This window comes from Scyliorhinus torazame, chromosome 14 (genome assembly GCF_047496885.1).
Source record: "Scyliorhinus torazame isolate Kashiwa2021f chromosome 14, sScyTor2.1, whole genome shotgun sequence".
Lineage (NCBI taxonomy): Eukaryota > Metazoa > Chordata > Chondrichthyes > Carcharhiniformes > Scyliorhinidae > Scyliorhinus > Scyliorhinus torazame.
This window is the reverse complement of record NC_092720.1, coordinates 57,348,540-57,369,616: the sequence shown is the minus strand read 5'-3', so window position 1 is coordinate 57,369,616 and position 21,077 is coordinate 57,348,540. Positions and strand designations below refer to the sequence as shown.

The following is a 21,077-nucleotide window of genomic DNA, read 5'->3' as shown; positions in this document are numbered from 1 at the left end:
GTGGGTGGGATTGGGGAGGGGGGTGAGGGTGCTGGGTGGGTGGATGGGTGGGGGGTGTGGGTGGTCGGCTGTTGCCATGGTGTGCGGTCTGTGGCCATACTACCCGATTCCCACGCCCATCTAGTCAGTGAAGCGGGCGGCTATCAGTCTGTCCCGTGCCCGCTGGGCCAGCCGGTAACGGTGGACAGCCACCTGCCTGTGTCTACCCCATCTGCCCTGACCATTACCCCATCCCCCTCATCTGGGGAGGACTGCGCCTCTTCCTGCTGCTCCTCCACTCCGCCCTCCTCTGCCTGCGGCACATCGCCCCTCTGCTGGGCTATGTTGTGCAGGACGCAGCACACCACAATGATGCGGCCGACCCTATCTGACCGATACTGGAGGGCGCCCCAGAGAGGTCCAGGCACCTGAAACGCATCTTCAGCACGCCAAAGCACCTCTCTATCACGCCCCTTGTCGCTACATGGGCATCATTGTAGCGGTTCTCCGCCTCATTGCGTGGCCTCCGTATAGGCGTCATCAGCCACGATCGCAATGGGTAGCCCCTGTCGCCCAGCAACCAGCCCCTCAGCCGGGGATGGCGTCCCTCGTACATGCCGGGGATGGATGACCGTTACAACACGTATGAGCCGTGTACACTGCCTGGGTAACGGGCGCAGACGTGCAGGATCATCATGCGGTGGTCGCAGACCACCTGTATGTTCATCGAATAGGTCCCCTTCCTATTGGTGAAAATGGCACTGTTATCTGCAGGTGGCCGCACGGCGACGTGCATCCCATTAATCGCGCCCTGGACCATGGGGAACCCGGCCACGGCAGAGAAGCCCACGGCCCGGGCATCTTGGCTGGCCCGGTCCACAGGGAAGTGGATGTAGCGGTGCGCCATGGCATAAAGGGCATCTGTCACTGCCCCGATGCACCGATGCACCGATGTCTGCGATATGCCGGACAGGTCCCCACTCGGTGCCTGGAATGACCCCGTTGCATAAAAGTTCAGGTCCACCGTAACCTTGACGGACACGGGGAGAGGGTGTCCCCCGCCAGTGCCACGCGGTGACAGGTGTGCCAGCAGGTGGCAGATGTATGCCACGGTTTCCCGCCTCATCCGGAGTCTCCTCCTGCATTCCCAGTCCGTGAGGTCCTGGTATGACTGCCGGGGCCGGTACACACGGGGCGCCCTCGGGTGCCTCCGTTGCCGTGGGGCCGCGACGTCCTCCTCCCCCTCCTCGTCCTGTCGGTCAGGTGTCCCTCCAGCCTGGGCGGCTGCCGCCTGTCCCTCTGCGGCAGCCTGCGCCGCCTTCTTTGGCACGCTCCTCCTCCTCCTCCTCATCCAGGGCAACATAGACATTAGTGGCTGCCGCCACGGCGGCCAACATCGCTGGATGATCGGAAAACATGACGGCCTGGTGGGGGGGAGGGGAATGACGACATGTCATCATTGGCCATATCCCCTCCTCCCCCCAGCCAGGTGGCATGGACCGCATGGGTCCAACTGTTGGAGGCTGGCACCTGGCCAGGTGGACCAACTGACTTGCCCTCGCATCCCCCTCCCCGGCACGGACCCCAACCTCCTCCCCGGCACGGACCCCCCATCCCCCTCCCCGGCACGGACCCCCCCCAACCTCCTCCCCGGCACGGACCCCAGCAACCTCCTCCCCGGCACGGACCCCCCATCCCCCTCCCCGGCACGGACCCCCCCCAACCTCCTCCCCGGCACGGACCCCCCCAACCTCCTCCCCGGCACGGACCCCAACCTCCTCCCCGGCACGGACCCCCCATCCCCCTCCCCGGCACGGACCCCCCAACCTCCTCACAGGCACGGACCCCACATCCCCGGCACAGACCCCCAAACCTCCTCCCCGGCACGGATCCCCCATCCCCCTCCCCGGCACGGACCCCCCAACCTCCTGCCCGGCACGGACCCCCCATCCTCCTCCCCGGCACGGACCCCCCAACCTCCTCCCCGGCACGGACCCCCCAACCTCCTCCCCGGCACGGACCCCCCCATCCCCCTCCCTGGCACGGACCCCCCCAACCTCCTCCCCGGCACGGACCCCGCATCCTCCTCCCCGGCACGGACCCCCCCAACCTCCTCCCCGGCACGGACCCCCCATCCCCCTCCCCAGCATGGACCCCCCAACCTCGTCCCCGGCACGGACCCCAACCTCCTCCCCGGCACGGACCCCCCATCCCCCTCCCCGGCACGGACCCCCCCAACCTCCTACCCGGCACGGACCCCCTAACCTCCTCCCCGGCACGGACCCCCCATCCCCCTAACCCCCTCCCCGGCACGGATCCCCCCAACCTCCTCCCCGGCACGGATCCCCTATCCTCCTCCCCGGCACGGACCCCCCATCCCCCTCCCCGGCACGGACCCCCCCAACCTCCTCCCCGGCACGGACCCCGCATCCTCCTCCCCGGCACGGACCCCCCCCAACCTCCTCCCCGGCACGGACCCCCCATCCCCCTCCCCGGCACGGACCCCCCCCAACCTCCTCCCCGGCACGGACCCCAACCTCCTCCCCGGCACGGACCCCCCATCCCCCTCCCTGGCACGGACCCCCCCAACCTCCTCCCCGGCACGGACCCCCCCAACCTCCTCCCCGGCACGGACCCCAACCTCCTCCCCGGCATGGACCCCCCATCCCCCTCCCCGGCACGGACCCCCCCCCCAACCTCCTCCCCGGCACGGACCCCCCATCCTCCTCCCCGGCACGGACCCCCCATCCCCCTCCCCGGCACGGACCCCCCCAACCTCCTCCCCGGCACGGACCCCCTCCCGGCACTCCCCCGGAGCCCAGCCCACTCTAACCACCCCCTCCCCGCCGCACACACACACACACAACCCGAGACACACCTCTCCCCACACATTCAGACTGCGGCCACGCCATCGCCTGCCCAGAGCCAACCCCCCAGGCCGTCACTCACCTCCACGCTGGTCGGTGTGAACCTGGAGCACAGGGTCACGCTGATGAAAAGGAGGTTTAATTTACGTCGACGTGAACGGTCATCACGTCGACGGGACTTCGGCCCATCCGGAAGGGAGAATATCGGCAGGCCGAAAATCGGCTGCCTTGCGCAGACCCGTGCCATTCTCCGACGGCAGCGGCGCCATTAACGCCCCGCCGACTTTTCTCCCTTCGGAGACTTCGGCAACCGGCGGGGGCGGGATTCACGGTCGGAGAATGACGCCCGAGATTGGTGGATTTATGCCATCCAGACCGAGTTGAAAATGTTCTGCTGCTATGTCCCATTTGTGGTGAAGACCATGCACACGGGACTCGGGTTGGTTGAGTGCTGCTGTTGGCTGGGGATCAGACTAGCTCTTAGACAGAGAGGAGCTGAAATTCACCGTGACTGAGTTTCATTACCTATATACCCCGTAGATTAATGAGACAATTTGTAAGATTTATTTTAGTTGCTCCTGGCATTTAATGTTCAATTTACAGTTTATAATTCACTGCAATTTACCTGTTAGTTCATGTTTAACTATTATTAATTCTGGAATATTTAGGGGGCGATTCTCCCATGCCGCGCTGTCTGGGAGAATCGCTGTGCACGCCACCTTTTCTCTCGACTCCGATGCCTTTCCGCCATTCTCCTAACCGGTGAGAACGGCGTCATCGAGGTCGGCGCCGCGCATGCCGGAGAATCTGCCGAGCAAGCAACAGAGGCGATTCTTCCTGCCTCCCGCTATTCTGCAGCCCGGATTGGCCGAAGTCCCAATGGCGTGACCCCAGTCGCGCCATCGCCATTCACCCCATATAATAAATTTGTCAGCCAGTCGTGCTGGCTGGCGATGTGGATGAGGGAGGTGAGTGTGCGGACCCATTCCAGGAAGCAGGAAGCTGCGTCAACGGCCGGTGATGGTGGGTGGGGGGGGGGCTCTCTGAAGCGAATGCAGCGATCCCCCATGGGGGGGGGAGGGTGTTGGGGGAGGGGGTTGGGGGGGGAAGGGGGTGTGGGGGGGAGGGGGTTTGGGGGAGGAGGTTTGGGGGGGGAGGGGATTTGGGGGGAGGGGGTTTGGGAGGAGGGGGTTTGGGGAGGGGAGGGAGATTTGGGGTGAGGGGATTTTGGGGGGGGAGGGGTTTGGGGGAAGGGGGTTTGGGAGGAGGGGGGTTGGGGGGGATTTGAGGGACTTGGGGGGTCGGTTGGAGGGGGAGGGGGGTGAGGACAGGGCTAAGGAGGATGGGGTGTGGAAAGGAGTAGAGGGAAGGGGGAGGGGGAAGGAGAAGGGGAAGGGGGAGTGTGTCGGGGAGGGAGTAGTGGGAAGGGGGAGGGGGAAGGAGAAGGGGGAGGGGGTGAGGGAATGAGAAGGGGAAGGAGGAGGGGGTGGTACAAATGATACCAGCATTCTGTTGGATGGGGGGCCTCCACGGGTACCCGTGGGACCGAGACCCCAGCTGGAGTGCCATGGCAGGAAGGTGGCGAAGACACCCTTCCAATTCGAGGCCATGGTGAAGGGCTGTGGCCGCTGGCACTGCAATGAGGAGGGACGGGGTGAACTGGGCGGGAGATGGATACTGTGGCAGGTGGCATGGGTGTGTGCCTGAATGAACAGTGACCAGGCAGCCGGGGCACCCATTCATCGAAAGGGCCCTGGCTGCCTACGTGCCAAAGCGCACCCCCTAACAAATGCCGTTGCCTCTCCCTCCCAAACCCCCCCCTTCCCCTTCAGGTTTGTGATGTTTGCACAACAGCCATCAATGTTCGCCGCCGTGGTGGCAGCGGCTGCCATGCAGATTGACATTCGGAGCGGGCGACCCAGGCGGCTCAGTGAGGATGCTGCAGAGGGAATGGCTGCAGAGAGCCCCGTGCCAGGCAGTCCTGCCGCAGGCCATCACGCCCGACAGGTCCAAGAGGAGGCAGAGTGTGAAAATGACCCACACGTCGTCCGCCAGGAAGAGGGCGACGACTCAGATCCTGATGGGGCACCAGGGGAGGAGCACGAGCAGGTGGTCGTGCCAAGGAGGCGGAGGCGTCCCATGCGGCATCGTGTGTACCGGGACAGCATTTCTTTCGAGGACCTTACGGAAGCAGCATGCAGGAGGAGACTCAGATTGAGCCGTGAGATGGTGGGACATATATGCCACCTAATGGCGCACCTGGCACCCACGTGGAACGGGGGGAGCACATGCCATACCTGTGAGAGTGAAGGTCACGGTCACCCTAAATGTTTTCGCGACTGGCTCCTTCCAGGCGCCAAGCGGGGACCTATGTGGAATCTCTCAGACATCGGTGCACCGGTGCATCCGGGCCGTTACCGACGGCCTGTATGCCGTCACGGGAAGATACATACATTTCCCGGGGGACCACGCACACCAGGCTGCCAGGGCAGTGCAATTCGCCTCAGTGGCCGGGATCCCGATGGTCCACCTCACTGTCATATGTGTCATGACTGTCCATCCTGACGTCCCTGTCTGTCCTCTGTGTGTAACCCTTCGGTGGCCTGGCCTCAGAGGAGGGCCCTCCTGCCCGTGATCCTTCCCCTCCGTCCCGTGCGTCCCTGTGGCCGGAAGAGGTTGGAGCTGGACGGCAGCGGGGTGACCAAGCAGTTCCACGATGGTGCTCTTCTAGCCCTGGAGAACACAGTAAGGTACGTTTCTTTAGACAAGGCGGGGTCGTATGTGAGGGTGTGGACTGTGGGGGTGGTGCAGTGTCAGGCGGTGGGGTGTGAGGGTGTGGACTGTGGGGGTGGTGCAGTGTCAGGCGGTGGGGTGTGAGGGCGTGGACTATGGGGGTGGTGCAGTGTCAGGCGGTGGGGTGTGAGGGTGTGGACTGTGGGGGTGGTGCAGTGTCAGGCGGTGGGGTGTGGACGGTGGGGGTGGTGCAGTGTCAGGCGGTGGGGTGTGAGGGTGTGGACAGTGGGGGTGGTGCAGTGTCAGGCGGTGGGATGAGAGGGTGTGGACGGTGGGGGTGGTGCAGTGTCAGGCGGTGGGGTGTGAGGGTGTGGACGGTGGGGGTGGTGCAGTGTCAGGCGGTGGGGTGTGAGGGTGTGGACTGTGGGGGTGGTGCAGTGTCAGGCGGTGGGGTGTAGGGGGGGATGAAACTCAAGGTTAGGCGGTCATCAGCAGGACGCACACATGTGAGCACCATTGTCACTAGATGGGACACTGGGACCTATGCCATGGCACCTGCCCACGGGGTGGGGGAAGGATTCCACATGTGTCCCGGGTGCAACATGGGGCCCCAGGCCCCCCCGTCCCCCCTGCGTGGGCAGGGGGGGGGAACGGGGTGGGGCATTGCCCGGGGGGGGGGAGTCTCAGGGTACTTACCCTCGCTGCCCTCGTGATGTCGTGCAGCTTCTTCCTGCACTGGTCTCCCGTGCGGGGGATTTGCCCCACAGCGTTGACCGCCATGCCAGCCTCTCACCATCTCCGCCTCACGGTGCTGCACGGCTGCCGATGGCCACGTCTGGGGAAGAGGATGGCCCTGCGCTCCTCCACTGCGTCTAGCAGTATCTCTAGGTCGCTGTCCTGGAAGCGGGGAGTGGTGCGGCGGGGTTCATCCATCTCCGTCTTCGGTGTCTGTGTGCCGATCGTGCACTTCCTATTACACGGCGCAGCGTCATCCTGGCGTCACGCAATGACGCCGCTGCTCTGTCGCCACGCCCACCGCGTTTCTCGCGGCGCCGCTGCTGGCCCCTATTCTGCCCCTGAATCGGTCGCGGCGGGGGTGGTTTCGCACCCTCGATCGGAGAATCGCTCCCTTAGTATTCGCTTTATTTGACTTTTAAGGTTTCTCTGTTTTCAACAATGGAATCCCGCTTCATTGTTTTAGAAAATAATTGGGATTTCAGATTTCTTTTTTATTTAAAAAATCTACTGGTCTCTCCTGAGATTGTAACATTGGGTGGGATTTTCAGTACCCCGCCCCTCTTTCTGGCAGCTTAGGCGGCTTGCATAGGCCACCGGCGGGGTCTGCCAGTCCCGCCAAAGTCTATGCCATTTTGCATGATTTTCCCGTCCTGCCGTCGTGGAACCCACCACATCGTGTGGGCTTCAGCGAGTCTGAAAAAAAGCACATGGAAAATACCTAAACAATAAAAGGGAGGATAACAAAAGGGAACTTGTCAGTTGGTTTGCATTTGAAAAAGCAACTGACAAAATTCCTAACATGGACCATTACACTGTAGCGGGTAAAAGCTGGACTCTCAATAACGTTGATGAGAAGAGGATTACAACTTTTGAAATGTGGGTCTGATGAGAGTCCTTCGAATCAGCTGGACAGAGTGAAGAACCAATGAATTTGTCTGCAGGAAAATCAGAGTTCCAGCATCTCATGGGATTTTGGCTGATGAGAAGAAGAGGAAATTGAGGAAGTATAACCATTGGTAAAGATGGGGTCTGTTGTTCGCCACAGTGGAATTTGAAACATCAGGAAAGAAATAGTCACGTTAGAGAAAGACTGGATGGATGAACATTCTCGCTGTGAGGATGTGACAATAGTCCATGGCAATGAATCAAAACATCTCCAAAAATAATCCAGAGGACTTTGAGACATTTTCCAATAGAAAAAGTTTCATAAGTTCTACTTACCTGAGACATGGCCCTTTAGATGATGCTACCAAATGGCCCACCTTGCTGCTTCATGCTTTTTTTTCAGGATTGGGCAACACAGATGATTGTTGCCAAATTGTTGCATTGTCCAAATTTAGAATCCTGGCATTACACCAGCTGGTTAGGTCAATTCACGCAAGGCACAACAACATAGACCCATATCAATGAATCATGGAAAGCAAGGGATTTTGAGATCAAAGTTCACATGACAGTAAAAACAATCTCAACGGTGGGTCCCCCTTGAAAGTAGGGGAGGGCAGTTGTAAAGAAAAGGTGCTCATTGCACTTTTTGGGTTCAAACCGAAAACTCAATTCCTAGCATTTCTATGATGACTGTGATTTTCACAAAATTGTTTTTCTGCTCTCATTATGTTGAATCTTGCTACCTTATGAGATTCTTGGGCATCAGAACTGTATGCTGACTTGGACTCTGAAGGATTCAAGTATCTCCTGCCTGTGTGATATTCCCAGCGCTGGCCAATAACAGGCCACTTCAGAGCGTCCCATCCACTTGGAAATGGAGGGTAGGCTCTGCAGTGCCAATCAGATTACCAGGCGCTGTGTGTGGCCAGCAGCCCCACTAGGAGAGATGGACACTGCCGATATAAGGAAGATTGCAGTGTGCCTCAAGATGGACATGCTCTCCAAACACATGAAAAGAAGTAGAAAATAAGAGTGGCCACATCTGCCACAGAATCATTATGGAGGAGGACCGTTTTCGTAGGATGGCCTTAGACTGCAGTTGTGGCCCTCTATCACCCATGGTTCCCAGGGATAGGGGAGGAACCAAGAGGTCACGTTCAGCCTCAGTGGGGAACCCGTCCTCCATCCCAGCGAGATCACCTTCCCCAAATAGCCACTTAATTCTGCCATTGCCGGGCAGTTAGCCAGTTCCGCTCCGACCCCATATCCAGCAAGAATGTTTGAAGTTGGAATTGCGTCAGGTAGACGACCCAGTATATGTACCCTTCGAAAGATGCACTTTTGAATCTCCCACTTCCAAAGCCACCTCCAGGTGGTTAATAAAATGTTTCCTTGTTTTCTTGCCATTGAATAATATTTGCCAGCCTTTCGAATGGTTACTTCCAATTCTGTTCTGATGACCCACAAATACGTTTTTAACATTGACACTTTTTCTTCCAACTTCCCATTCCACAGCCGTAAGATATTCCAAGCAGCATCTTAGCAATTAGAAATCATGAACCAAAATACACCTGGTAAGAATATCAGTACTGTGACCACTGAGCTTATTTGTACAGTAACTTCAAGTAACATAGAACATAGAACATTACAGCGCAGTACAGGCCCTTCGGCCCTCGATGTTGCACCGACCTGTGAAACCACTCTAAAGCCCATCTACACTATTCCCTTATCGTCCATATGTCTATCCAATGACCATTTGAATGCCCTTAGTGTTGGCGAGTCCACTACTGTTGCAGGCAGGGCATTCCACACCCTTACTACTCTCTGAGTAAAGAACCTACCTCTGACATCTGTCTTATATCTATCTCCCCTCAATTTAAAGCCACGTCCCCTTGTGCTAGACATCACCATCCGAGGAAAAAGGCTCTCACTGTCCACCCTATCCAATCCTCTGATCATCTTGTATGCCTCAGTTAAGTCACCTCTTAACCTTCTTCTCTCTAACGAAAACAGCCTCAAGTCCCTCAGCCTTTCCTCATAAGATCTTCCCACCATACCAGGCAACATTCTGGTATCTCCTCTGCACCCTTTCTAATGCTTCCACATCCTTCCTATAATGCGGTGACCAGAATTGCACGCAATACTCCAAATGCGGCCGCACCAGAGTTTTGTACAGCTGCAACATGACCTCATGGCTCCGAATCTCAATCCCTCGACCAATAAAAGCTAACACACCGTACGCCTTCTTAACCCTCTCAACCTGGATGGCAACTTTCAGGGATCTATGTACATGGACACCGAGATTTCTCTGCTCATCCACACTGCCAAGAATCTTACCATTAGCCCAGTACTCTGTCTTCCTGTTATTCCTTCCAAAATGAATCACCTCACACTTTTCTGCATTAAACTCCATTTGCCACCTCTCAGCCCAGCGCTGCAGCTTATCTATGTCCCTCTGTAACTTGTAACATCCTTCCGCACTGTCCACAACTCCACCGACTTTAGTGTCATCTGCAAATTTACTCACCCATCCTTCTACGCTCTCCTCCACGTCATTTATAAAAATGGCAAACAGCAGTGGCCCCAAAACAGATCCTTGTGGTACACCACTAGTCACAGGACTCCAGGCTGAACATTTCCCATCAACCACCACCCTTTGTCTTCTTCCAGCTAGCCAATTTCTGATCCAAACTGCTAAATCACCCTGAATCCCATGCCTCCGTATTTTGTGCAGTAGCCTACCATGGGGAACCTTTTCAAACGCTTTACTGAAATCCATATACACCATATCAACTGCTTTACCCTCATCCACCTGTTTGGTCACCTTCTCAAAGAACTCAATAAGGTTTGTGAGGCACGACCTACCCTTCACAAAACCGTGTTGACTATCTCTAATCGAATTATTCCTTTCCAGATGATTATACATCCTATCTCTTATAAACCTTTCCAAGATTTTTCCCTCAACAGAAGTAAGGCTCACTGGTCTACAGTTACCGGGGTTGTCTCTACTCCCCTTTTTGAACAAGGGGACAACATTTGCTATCCTCCAGTCTTCTGGCACTATTCCTGTAGACAAAGATGACTTAAAGATCAAAGCCAAAGGCTCAGAAATCTCCTCCCTAGCTTCCTAGAGAATCCTAGGATATATCTCATCCAGCCCAGGGGCGTATCTATTTTCACACTTTCCAGAATTGCTAACATTTCCTCCTTATGAACCTCAAGCCCTTCTAGTCTCGTAGCCTGAATCTCAGTATTCTCCTCGACAACATTGTTTTATTCCTGTGTGAATACTGACGAAAAATATTCATTCAGCACCTCTCCTATCTCCTCAGACTCCAAGCACAACTTCCCACTACTGTCCTTGACTGGCCTTACTCTTACCCTAGTCATTCTTTTATTCCTGAGATATCTATAGAAAGCTTTAGGGTTATCCTTGATCCTACCTGCCAAAGACTTCTCATGTCCCCTCCTGGCTCTTCTTAGCTCTCTCTTTAGGTCCTTCCTAGCTAACTTGTAACTCTCGAGCGCCCTAACTGAACCTTCATGTCTCATCTTTACATAAGCCTCCTTCTTCCTCTTGACAAGTGTTTCGACTGCTTTAGTAAACCATGGTTCCCTCGCTCGACCACTTCCTCCCTGCCTGACAGGTACATATTTATCAAGGACACGCAGTAGCTGTTCCTTGAACAAGCTCCACATTTCCATTGTGCCCAACCCCTGCAGTTTTCCTCTCCATCCGATGCATCCTATGTCTTGCCTCATCGCATCATAATTGCCTTTCCCCCAGATATAACTCTTGCCCTGCGGCATATACCTATCCCTTTCCATCACTAAAGTAAACGTAATCGAATTGTGGTCACTATGACCAAAGTGCTCACCTATCTCCAAATCTAACACCTGTCCTGGTTCATTACCCAGTACCAAATCAAATATGGCCTCGCCTCTCGTTGGTCTATCCTGTGTCAGGAAACCCTCCTGCACACATTGGACAAAAACGGACCCATCTAAAGTACTCGAACTATAGTGTTTCCAGTCAATATTTGGAATGGTAAAGTCCCCCACAACAACTACCCTGTTGCTTTCGCTCCTATCCAGAATCATCTTTGCAATCCTTCCCTCTACATCTCTGGATCTTTTCGGAGGCCTATAGAAAACCCCTAACAGGGTGACCTCTCCTTTCCTGTTTCTAACCTCAACCCGTACTACCTCAGTAGACGATCCTCATCAAACGTCCTTTCTGCCACCATAATACTGTCCTTGACTAACAATGCCACCCCTCCCCCTCTTTTACCACCTTCCCTGAGCTTACTGAAATATCTAAACCCCGGCACCTGCAACAACCATTCCTGTCCCTGCTCTATCCATGTCTCCGAAATGGCCACAACATCGAAGTCCCAGGTACCAACACATGCCGCAAGTTCACCCACCTTATTCCGGATGCTCCTGGCATTGAAGAAGACACACTTTAAACCACCTTCCTGCCTGCCGGTACACTCCTGCAACTTTGAAACCTTACTCATGATCTCACTACTCTTAACCTCCTGTATACTGGAGCTACAATTCAGTTTCCCAAGCCCCTGCTGAACTAGTTTAAACCCTCCCGAAGAGAATTAGCAAATTTCCCCCCCAGGATATTGGTACCCCTCTGGTCCAGGTGTAGACCATCCCGTTTGTAGAGGTCCCACCGACCCCAGAATGAGCCCCAATGATCCAGAAATCTGAAACCCTCCCTCCTGCTCCATCCCTGTAGCCACGTGTTCAACTCCTCTCTCTCCCTATTCCTCATCTCGCTATCACGTGGCATGGGTAACAACCCAGAGATAACTCTGTTTGTCCTAGATCTAAGTTTCCACCCTAGCTCCCTGAATACCTGCCTTACATCCCTATCCCTTTTCCTACCTATGTCGTTGGTACCTATGTGGACCACGACTTGGGGCTGCTCCCCCTCCCCCTTAAGGATCCTGAAAACACGATCCGAGACATCACGCACCCTGGCACCTGGGAGGCAACACACCAACCCCGAGTCTCTCGCGTTCCCACAGAATCTCCTATCTATCCCCCTAACCATGGAGTCTCCAATGACTAATGCTCTACTCCTCTCCCCCCTTCCTTTCTGAGCAACAGGGACAGACTCTGTGCCAGAGACCTGTACCCCATGGCTTACCCCTGGTAAGTTCCCCCCCCCCCCCCACCCCCCCACAACAGTACCCAAAGTTGTATACTTGTTACTAAGGGGAACGACCACAGGGGATCCCTGTACTGACCTGTAAGGTAACATTTGCCATCTAGGTGAACAGTGGATTCTCATAAAGAAAGAATTGTAACAGGAAAACAGTCTCACTGTGGCATAGATTTGGTTTGGCTCCCAGGGCCAGCATTATTGTTCAGGGATTCGAACTGAATATTTTCTGCCCTCTTAACCTCTTGACTGCAAAGGTTCTTTCTAAACATGTTGTGTTTACAATTTCTTCACATACTTCACAGGATTGCTCTGCATTTCCTTCATTTCAAACACATGCTGGGATTGCAGAGTGCATTGATTTCAGCTGTCATTTCAGAAATGATCCCTCAAGGCTTTAGGGCAGGTAGCAGCTGCATCTCATAGATTGCATTTCTAAGGTTTTTCACATCGATCGTCCTTGGAGACCATGACTTTTGGGCCTTTGCATATTTTGTCTGCCCGGGCTGTGGCAGATGGTGGTGTTACCATGTTGCTAATATTCAGACATTGAAGCAGCTAATGACCATATGTCAATAGAAAATATTATTTAACCGGAGACTCATAAAAAATGATAATCCAAACGGACAACCAAAGACAATTAATGTGTCAGGCTGATATGTGATTACTTGAGTCTAAAAGATTTATTTTTTAAACAAGGAAGTAATTTTGGTCTAAATGTGAAGCAGAATGTTTAAATTAATTCAACTAAAGCTGTAGATCTGTCATCTTTTTATGCTATTCCTGTTCCAGTCCTAATAATCCTTAACTCCAGGTTTTGGTCTGAAGTACGGTCACCCCAGCATCTCCCTTGAGGCAGGTAGCTGCACACTGATTTGCTGCTTAAGCCTGACTCAGTGTTAATAGAAATGAGCAGCAAGCAGGTCTGATACAGAATTTCATCGGCTTTGTCCTCACATCGCTAAAAATATCTGGATGTTGAGTTTCCTTGGCCTAAAATCGTATGTTTTTTTGAAAAGGAGGTGTCGAATATTACTGAAAATGCCAAAAAAAGAATCAGAAATAGCTGCAACACCAACAGTATCTTGAATGGAATATTGCTGCTGGGAGTGGCACTTGTCTTTGTGTGAGAAGATTCTACAGGAGCAGCTGTAGGTTTGGTGCTGAGGGCTGTGAGATGCTCCTCTGTCTAAGGGAAGAAGAGATGTCACATCAAGAACTCACACAGCGACTGGTCAATGTTATCACTCATGTCGGTAAGAAGCATTTAATTTTATTTAGCCCTGTGCGAAGGATACGCACTCAAAGCAGACCAGCATATTTGAAGAATTCAGTTTAGATCTGATATAAATGGTATGATGGCTGCATAATCATGCTTCAACAAACACCATGAAAATGGTCGAATTTGAGGAAAAGGATTTGGGGATATTGGTTGAATGGGGTATAAAATATGCTTCGAATAACCTTAATAAGATCCTCTCTGGCATCACAAAAAAAAGCACATTCCACGCCGAGTAATTTGTGGCTAATCTCCTCTCACTCCTGGCACCTTTGTTCCAAAATAGAAAACCGAATCATGAGGCAATTATGACTGGTATACCTCTGTTAAATGAGCGAGAGGAGTTTGGGAAATCCTCATTTCATTGCCAGTGAATGATATTAATGGAACAAAACTGATTCATTACTAATGTGTACTTACTCAACAATCCTGCTCTGAAGGGTCACATGGAAAAAGACTAATAAAAAGATAAATGTCGCACAGGTGCATATGACTGAGGTTATAACATAATGTTTGTGTACACGGGGAGAGAGTAGATAGTGATCTGTGCTTAGTTTGACTTGATTGTTCATTATATAATTGGGTCCAAAGGGAAACATAGCAAGTTTCTGGATAAATATTTTTTTCTTTCCCTTGATGGGTGCTAACGCAAAAAAAAGAAATAAAATAAAAGGTTGAATGTTGGTAGACATCTGAAGTACTGGTTCCTTTGGCATTCAAGTGATGCAAATGTTCACTTTATTCTGAGTATTTCTTAGAGTTTAGACGTTAAATTATACAATTTATGTAGCTGTTATTTGCAAGCATCAGTACAGAAGGCTATTGCAAAAATAATTAACTTGATCAAAGTCGACACGTTATGAGTTTCCTTTACTTTTGCATCAGCAGTAAGAAGAGAACAATGGATAGTGGATAATAATCAGCAGGCAGGTACTCCAATGAGTCAGATGATGTCATAAGACATGAGGTTGAGTAATTTATAACTCATGGAAGGTTTGGATTAGTGTGTGGCCACTCAGCAGTATCTGTTACACTTTACAAACGTTGATAATATTTCTCTTTGGTCGCTAATGGGGATGAAAAGGTCAATGAAGTTTGCAATGCTTCATATGTGTACCCGATACCAACCAGAAGAAAGAGTTAACAATATTGCAACAATCTTATCCAGTGGGTTTTAGTCTGTCGTTTAAATAAGCTGCAACTTGCGATGTGTTCCATGCCAATGTTGTGTGATGATCTTGCGTGAGCATTAATCACTTATTTATATTCTGATAAATCCTATGTCCTGTAAATGATGTGTAGAGAATTTACAAAGGAAGTCCAGTAGTTTGCTGAACATTAAACCATCATTAGCGATGCCATAAATCCGCAGGACTATGTAGGCCTGACTCACTCGTTCCCCCCCCCCCCATAAGTAATAGCCCCAACATGTGTGATTGGCTTTGTGAAGAACTGATACTGTGTCGTGCTTTCTTAGGAATTGACGTTGCACATTTGTTGTTGCTGTTCCACTCCAGCAGTCACAAAATAGTTGGATTCAGAGTAGAAAATTTATTGGAGAAAATAAATCAATATTCTTCAGATGTTTCTAGGCAAGATAAATAACTGCACCTCACAGAAAATGATTGTATGATGCAGCACAGTGTAAAAGGTAGCCATGGTTGTCTGCAATGTCAACCGTGACTCACTATTAGCACCCTCACCACTGAGTCAGATTGTTGTGGGTTCAAGTACCATTTCAGACACTGAGTACCTAATCCAAGCTAAACCTTCAGTTCACTACCAAAGATACACTGCACTTCTGGAGCTGCGGATCAGAATTTAATGCCTTCCCCGGTGGTGGTTTTCAAGCCGGAAGGACATTTAAACAGGGGGGAGAGTGGGAGGTCTGGACCCCACCACCTTCCCGTCTCCACCCTCATTAAATCCATGGCAGGAAGACCCATGGACAGCCTTCCTACCTAGTCCTTGAGGTCCCGAAATGGCAATTAAGGCCCACTTAAGGGCTTCACCCTGCTGCCATTGGTATTAGCCCATTGGATGGGAGCGGGCATCAAAATGCAGGGACCAGTGAGGGGTTGTTTGCAGGCTCCAGTGGGTCCCTTGTTTAAAGTCACTCAGTCACTGATTGAGGGACCCGGCATTGGAAAAGGGGATGCGGCGGGGGGGGGGTCTGACCAGAGAGCCACCTCTTGCCTTTTTTGCTAACTCCCTCTCTCACACCACGGCCACCATCTCCCCATCATTCACTAGTGGTCTGAGAATCCAGCGATGACACTGGGCTTCAGGTGATTTCAATACTGAATTTGTTCTTACTCAATCTCGTGTAATAAAAGGTCAATCTTCCCATTTGAACTTTTAGAATTGATCCATTCAGAAATTTCTGGAATTTAATAATTGTTTTACACCTGTTGTAATGCCAGCAGAGGCCAAGGGATAGGCAACATAAGGGGCGGGATTCTACGACCCCCTGCCAGGTCAGAGAATTCCCGGTGGGAGGTGCGAATCCCGCCCCGCCGCCCCAACACCGGCTGCCGTATTCTCTGGCGCTGTTTTTAGGGGCGGCGGTGGGATTCCCGCCACGCCGGTCGGGGGCCATTGACAGTGGGCCCTCTCCCAATTCCCCGGGCCCTGCTAGGCTGAGCGGACGTTCATTTTTGGCCATTCCCGCTGGCGTGAATTACTCAACTCGCGCACTGGCAGGACCTGGCAGGTGAGTATGCGTGGGCGGTCCTCAGGGGGGGGGGGGGGGGAGGCGCAGGGGGTATCCGACCCTGGGGGACCCGCACGGTGGCCTAGCCCGCAATCGGGGCCCACCAATCTGCGGGCGGGCTTGTTTTGTGGGGGCATTTCTTCCTTCCATGCCGGCCCCTGTAGGGCTCTGCCATACTGCCCGGGGGCCGGCGCAGAGAAGAGAACCCCCCGCGCATGCGCGAGAATATGCCGACGGTCCGCGCATGCACGGAATCACGGCAGCTGTTCCGCGCATGCACGAAATCACGCCAGCCATCCCTCCATTTCATGCACTCACTACCGGTCACGGGATCTCGCATTTGTGGTTGGACCCAGACCGATCCACAGCACTCCTGCGTCAGGCACATGGTACAGTATTGGACCGACACCAGGCTCTGCCTGAGGACCTAAAGGTTTACATGGTGAAGATGCAAGAACTGAGCATCGAAGACGGCATGTTCATATGGGCACCCGCATGGTGGTCCCCATCCATGGATGTGAGGAGCTCTTACTGGATCTCCATAGCGGACACCTGGGGGTGTCTAAAATGAAGATGCTCGCCTGGAACTACATCTGATGTCCCAGCATCAACACGGACATTGAACGAGTAGCTCAGCGATGCCCCCAATGTCAGGCGCACCAACGATTAACCCCGTCAGTCCCACTCCACCCTTGGGAGTGGCCTGGAAGGCTTTGGTCCCGGGTTCATGTCGACTTTGCGGGCCCTTTCCAGGGGGCAATGTTCCTCCTCCAGGTAGACGCTCACTCTAAGTGGCTGGAAGTGGTACAGATGCAGGCGACAATGGCCGGGACCACCGTGGAAAAACTACGCCAGATTTTCAGTACACACAAAATCTCCGAGGTACAGGTGTCCAATAACAGCTCGGCGTTCACAAGCGCAAAGTTTGCGGCATTTGCCTCTGCCACCAGGATTCGACACGAGAGGACTGCTCTCTACCACCCGACTTCAAACGGACTGGCTGAAAGAGCGGTCCAAACATTTCAGCTGGGCATGAAGAAGCTGACGGCTTGATCCTGGGACTCCGCCTGGCTCGTTTTCTTTTTCTTAATTGCACAACACCGCATGCCATGACGTGCATCGCACCAGCGGAGCTCTTGATGGGCCGTTGCCTCCACACCCGCCTGAGCTTTGTCCCCATTTAGGTGGGAGGATATGCTGGAACCAGAACCAGTCCGAGATCGATGCCGGTCGCCGTTCGCTGGACCGCACGTTCGTCCCCGGCGATGCCGTGCACATCTGAAACTTTGGTAAGGGGGCCGTTTGGGTCCCAGGTGTCATCTTGGCAGCAACTGGGCTGGTATCCTACAAAGCCAGGGCACAAGGCCGAGAATCCAATCGTCACATGGAACACTTTTGTAGTCATGTGCTGGACGTCCCGCCGAGCAGCTCGCCCCGCTTCAGTCCCAGCTCCGCCAGGCTCCTCACTGGCCCTACTGCCGCTATTGACGTCACCACCGGTCCCATCCTGGTTGTGGCTGCCGACAAAAGCTCCCCAAGTGAGGATGGCGAGATGTTGAATGAGGATCTACTCGGCTCTAAATCAAAGATCGAGTTGGACACGCTGCCCCTGCCCGAGGCAGCGGCCGCTGCGCCAGCAACGCCTCCTCGGCCTCGGCAGGGTCACGCAAGTGCCATCCTCCAGTCCGGTACACAGCCCAGGCCGACAAAAACGACACCAGAGCATTAACCCGATCTAAACGGGCCAGAGGTCCAGGACAGGTTTCGACAGACATGGACACGTCTCTGGACTTAGTGAGGGGAGGGGGATGTTATAACCCCAGCGGAGTCCAGGGGATAGGAACCATCAGGTTTCCCGTGCCCGCCAGGGAATATAAACTTTGCCAGTAAAGGGGTTGGGCTTCCCCTTAACAGGTGTAGACACCTGATATAAAAACCTCGATCGAGGTGCACGCCGGATAAGGAACCCTCCGGGGAGTGGTGGTATTTGGTTGTAACTAGTAATAAACCACTTTGTGCTCTAAACTCCTGCTTATGCGTGGCTGCTTACCTCAGATCTAACAATTCAAAATCTATTTACTTAGAAATTAAACCACATTTTAATAAGAAACATAATTGGGCATAAAAATTAAAGACACTGAATTATCACATAGTAATTCATTATGGTGGTAGAAATAATTCACATTTACCTTTTTATGCACACTTACCTTTACCTTTTTAAAAAACATATATTTTATTCTCCTCCCTTTTCACATTTTCTCCCAAATTTACACCCAACAATAAACAAAATGTCAATCCCCATATTAATAATAACGATCCCATCCTCCCACCAAACCCCAGACATTGGCACGCATGTTAACATAAACAAATGACAAAAAGGAATCAGGAATCACCCATAGTCACCATTAACACATACAATCCCCCTCCCCCCAACCCTCCCAGCCCCCAACCCCCCTAATGTTCGATGTGATCCAATTCTCGAAAGTGCATAATGAATAAAGCCCATGAATTGTAGAACCCCTCCATCCTTCCCCTCAGTTCAAATTTGACCTTTTCAAGCGTTAAGAATTTCAGCAGGTCCCCCCGCCACGACAGGGCACAGGGTGGAGAGGTTGATCTCCACCCTCAAAGGATCCGCCTTCGGGCGATCAACGAGGCGAAGGCTACAACATCTGCCTCCGCGCCCGTTTCCAACCCCGGCTGGTCCGACACCCCGAATATGGCCTCACGAGGGCCCGGGTCCAGTTTCACGTGCACCACTTTAGAGATTACCCTAAACACCTCCTTCCAGTAATCCTCCAGCTTTGGACAGGACCAAAACATATGAACGTGGTTTATGCCCCCCCCCCCCCTGCAACATTCACACACATCTTCTACCCCCTTAAAGGCCAGCTCATTCTCACCCTTGTAAGGTGCGCTCTATACACCACCTTCAGCTGTATCAGCCCCAACCTCGCACATGAGTTGGAGGCGTTCACCCTCCGGAGCACCTCACACCAGAACCCCTCCTCCATACCCTCTCCCAACTCGTCCCCCCCACTTTGCCTTGATCCCTTCTAGCGGCGCCTTCTCCTCCTCCAAAACAGCCCCGTAAACCGCCGATACTACCCCCTTCTCCAGTCCCCTTGTCGTCAGCCCCTCCTCCAGCAATGTGGAAGCCGTCTCTACTGGGAAGCTCTGTATCTCCTTTCTGACAAAGTCTTGAACCTACATGTATCTAAATATTTCCCCCTGCTCCAGCCCAAACTTCGCTTCCAGCTCCTTCAATCCCACAAAACGACCCCAAGAAATAAATCTTTTAGTGTCCTAATTCCTTTCTCCTCCCATCTCTGAAAATTTCCATCCCACTTCCCTGGCTCAAATCTATGGTTCCCCCGAATCGGTATTTCCCTTGACCCTGCCCCCAACCCGAAGTGATGTCAAAACTGCCTCCAAATTCTCAACAAAGCTATTACTACCGGACTCCCTGAGTATCTCCCCGGGGCTGTCGGGAGCGGCACTGATACTTACCCTTACCTGATACTAAATGTTATGCATTCATCTGGATTTAATTCAAAATGTGCAGAAATTTATTCAGCAACTAATTGTAAAAGTAAGGTTTGCAGAGAAGCAATTTTTGTAAAATTGTTTTGTAAAATAATCTTCAAGTGGAAAGGTGTTTGTGAGGTTCGATTGATTCAGAACTGATTAGCTTTTACAAATTGATAGATTTTGAAATGAAAAATGCACTTGAGATAATGTCTGGTGATTTTGTGAAGTAATTTCATGATGCAACAACTTCCAGGATGAACTTTATTTTCTAGTAGTCTGAATATTGTACGTCTAATAAATGCAGTCAAGCAGTTTGTTAAAGTCTTAAGGATTCTGCTCCTTAGCGGGATTGTACAAAGTCTTCTGATGTAAGTGTCAGAAGGGCTCGGTTAAGAAATTACAATGTAGTAACCATAGGAACATAGTTTGTCAGTGTGTACAAATCATTTGCAATGTGCGTCAAATCACAGTGATTAAAGCAGGTTGTTGTGGGGTATTATTTAGCTTTTTCTTTGCTCGTTACTTTTTATACCAGAAGAGTATTAATACCGAATATCAAATTTCAATTTGAATTTCTTTTTATATCAGAGTTGAGGAAATAATTCTTGGAAAAGTTAGAAAGGATTTAAGTAACCATTGATTCAGGTTGGTTACCATTGAACCATTTGAGTTATTGTGCACAATGGTAATGCCTTCTGTAATTATTTTCTTTGATGCAGTAGTATTGGTCATCCTGTAGGTTGGGTGAGTGGCTGCGTTGCACTATGTCTAACACTGGCTGAAAATTTCTTGCAATGGTGCAATTGGTGATGAGTTAGACCATTCTGCACCTCATCCTCCAATGGTTAATTTACTTCAAACTTTACGAGAAAACTAATTTGGATTGGTCAGAGCGATTGGTGAATCAGGAAATTTAGAATTGGCACTACCCTCAATGATAAGTTTGCCGCTGCTTTAATATTTATTCAATTTCAGGATTTTCAGAGTTAAGTACTATTTAGTTACCAAAGATGTGATAGCAGCAGCTCTCATATAAACTGAAATGACTGGTTTAAACAAGTATTCAAAAACGCATAAGTATTTTGTACATATCTGAAAAATTAGTAGCAAATTGTGAATTGTTAGTCCACGTGACATTGAAATGAGTTGTCACTAATCTCATCCTTCATGTAA

General features: G+C 52.0%; 1 protein-coding gene across 6 annotated transcripts in view; it reads left to right on the top strand.

Moving 5' to 3' along the window:
* The first annotated feature begins 13,276 nt into the window (after nt 1-13,276).
* mcf2l2 (MCF.2 cell line derived transforming sequence-like 2) overlaps nt 13,277-21,077 on the top strand; it is a 650,277-nt gene continuing 642,476 nt past the window's right edge. For all 6 annotated transcript variants that reach the window (XM_072474222.1, XM_072474228.1, XM_072474225.1 and 3 more), the window contains exon 1: nt 13,277-13,637. In XM_072474222.1, coding sequence (XP_072330323.1) covers nt 13,559-13,637 — 79 coding nt within the window. In that variant the 5' untranslated portion in view covers nt 13,277-13,558. The remainder of the gene's footprint in view (nt 13,638-21,077) is intronic.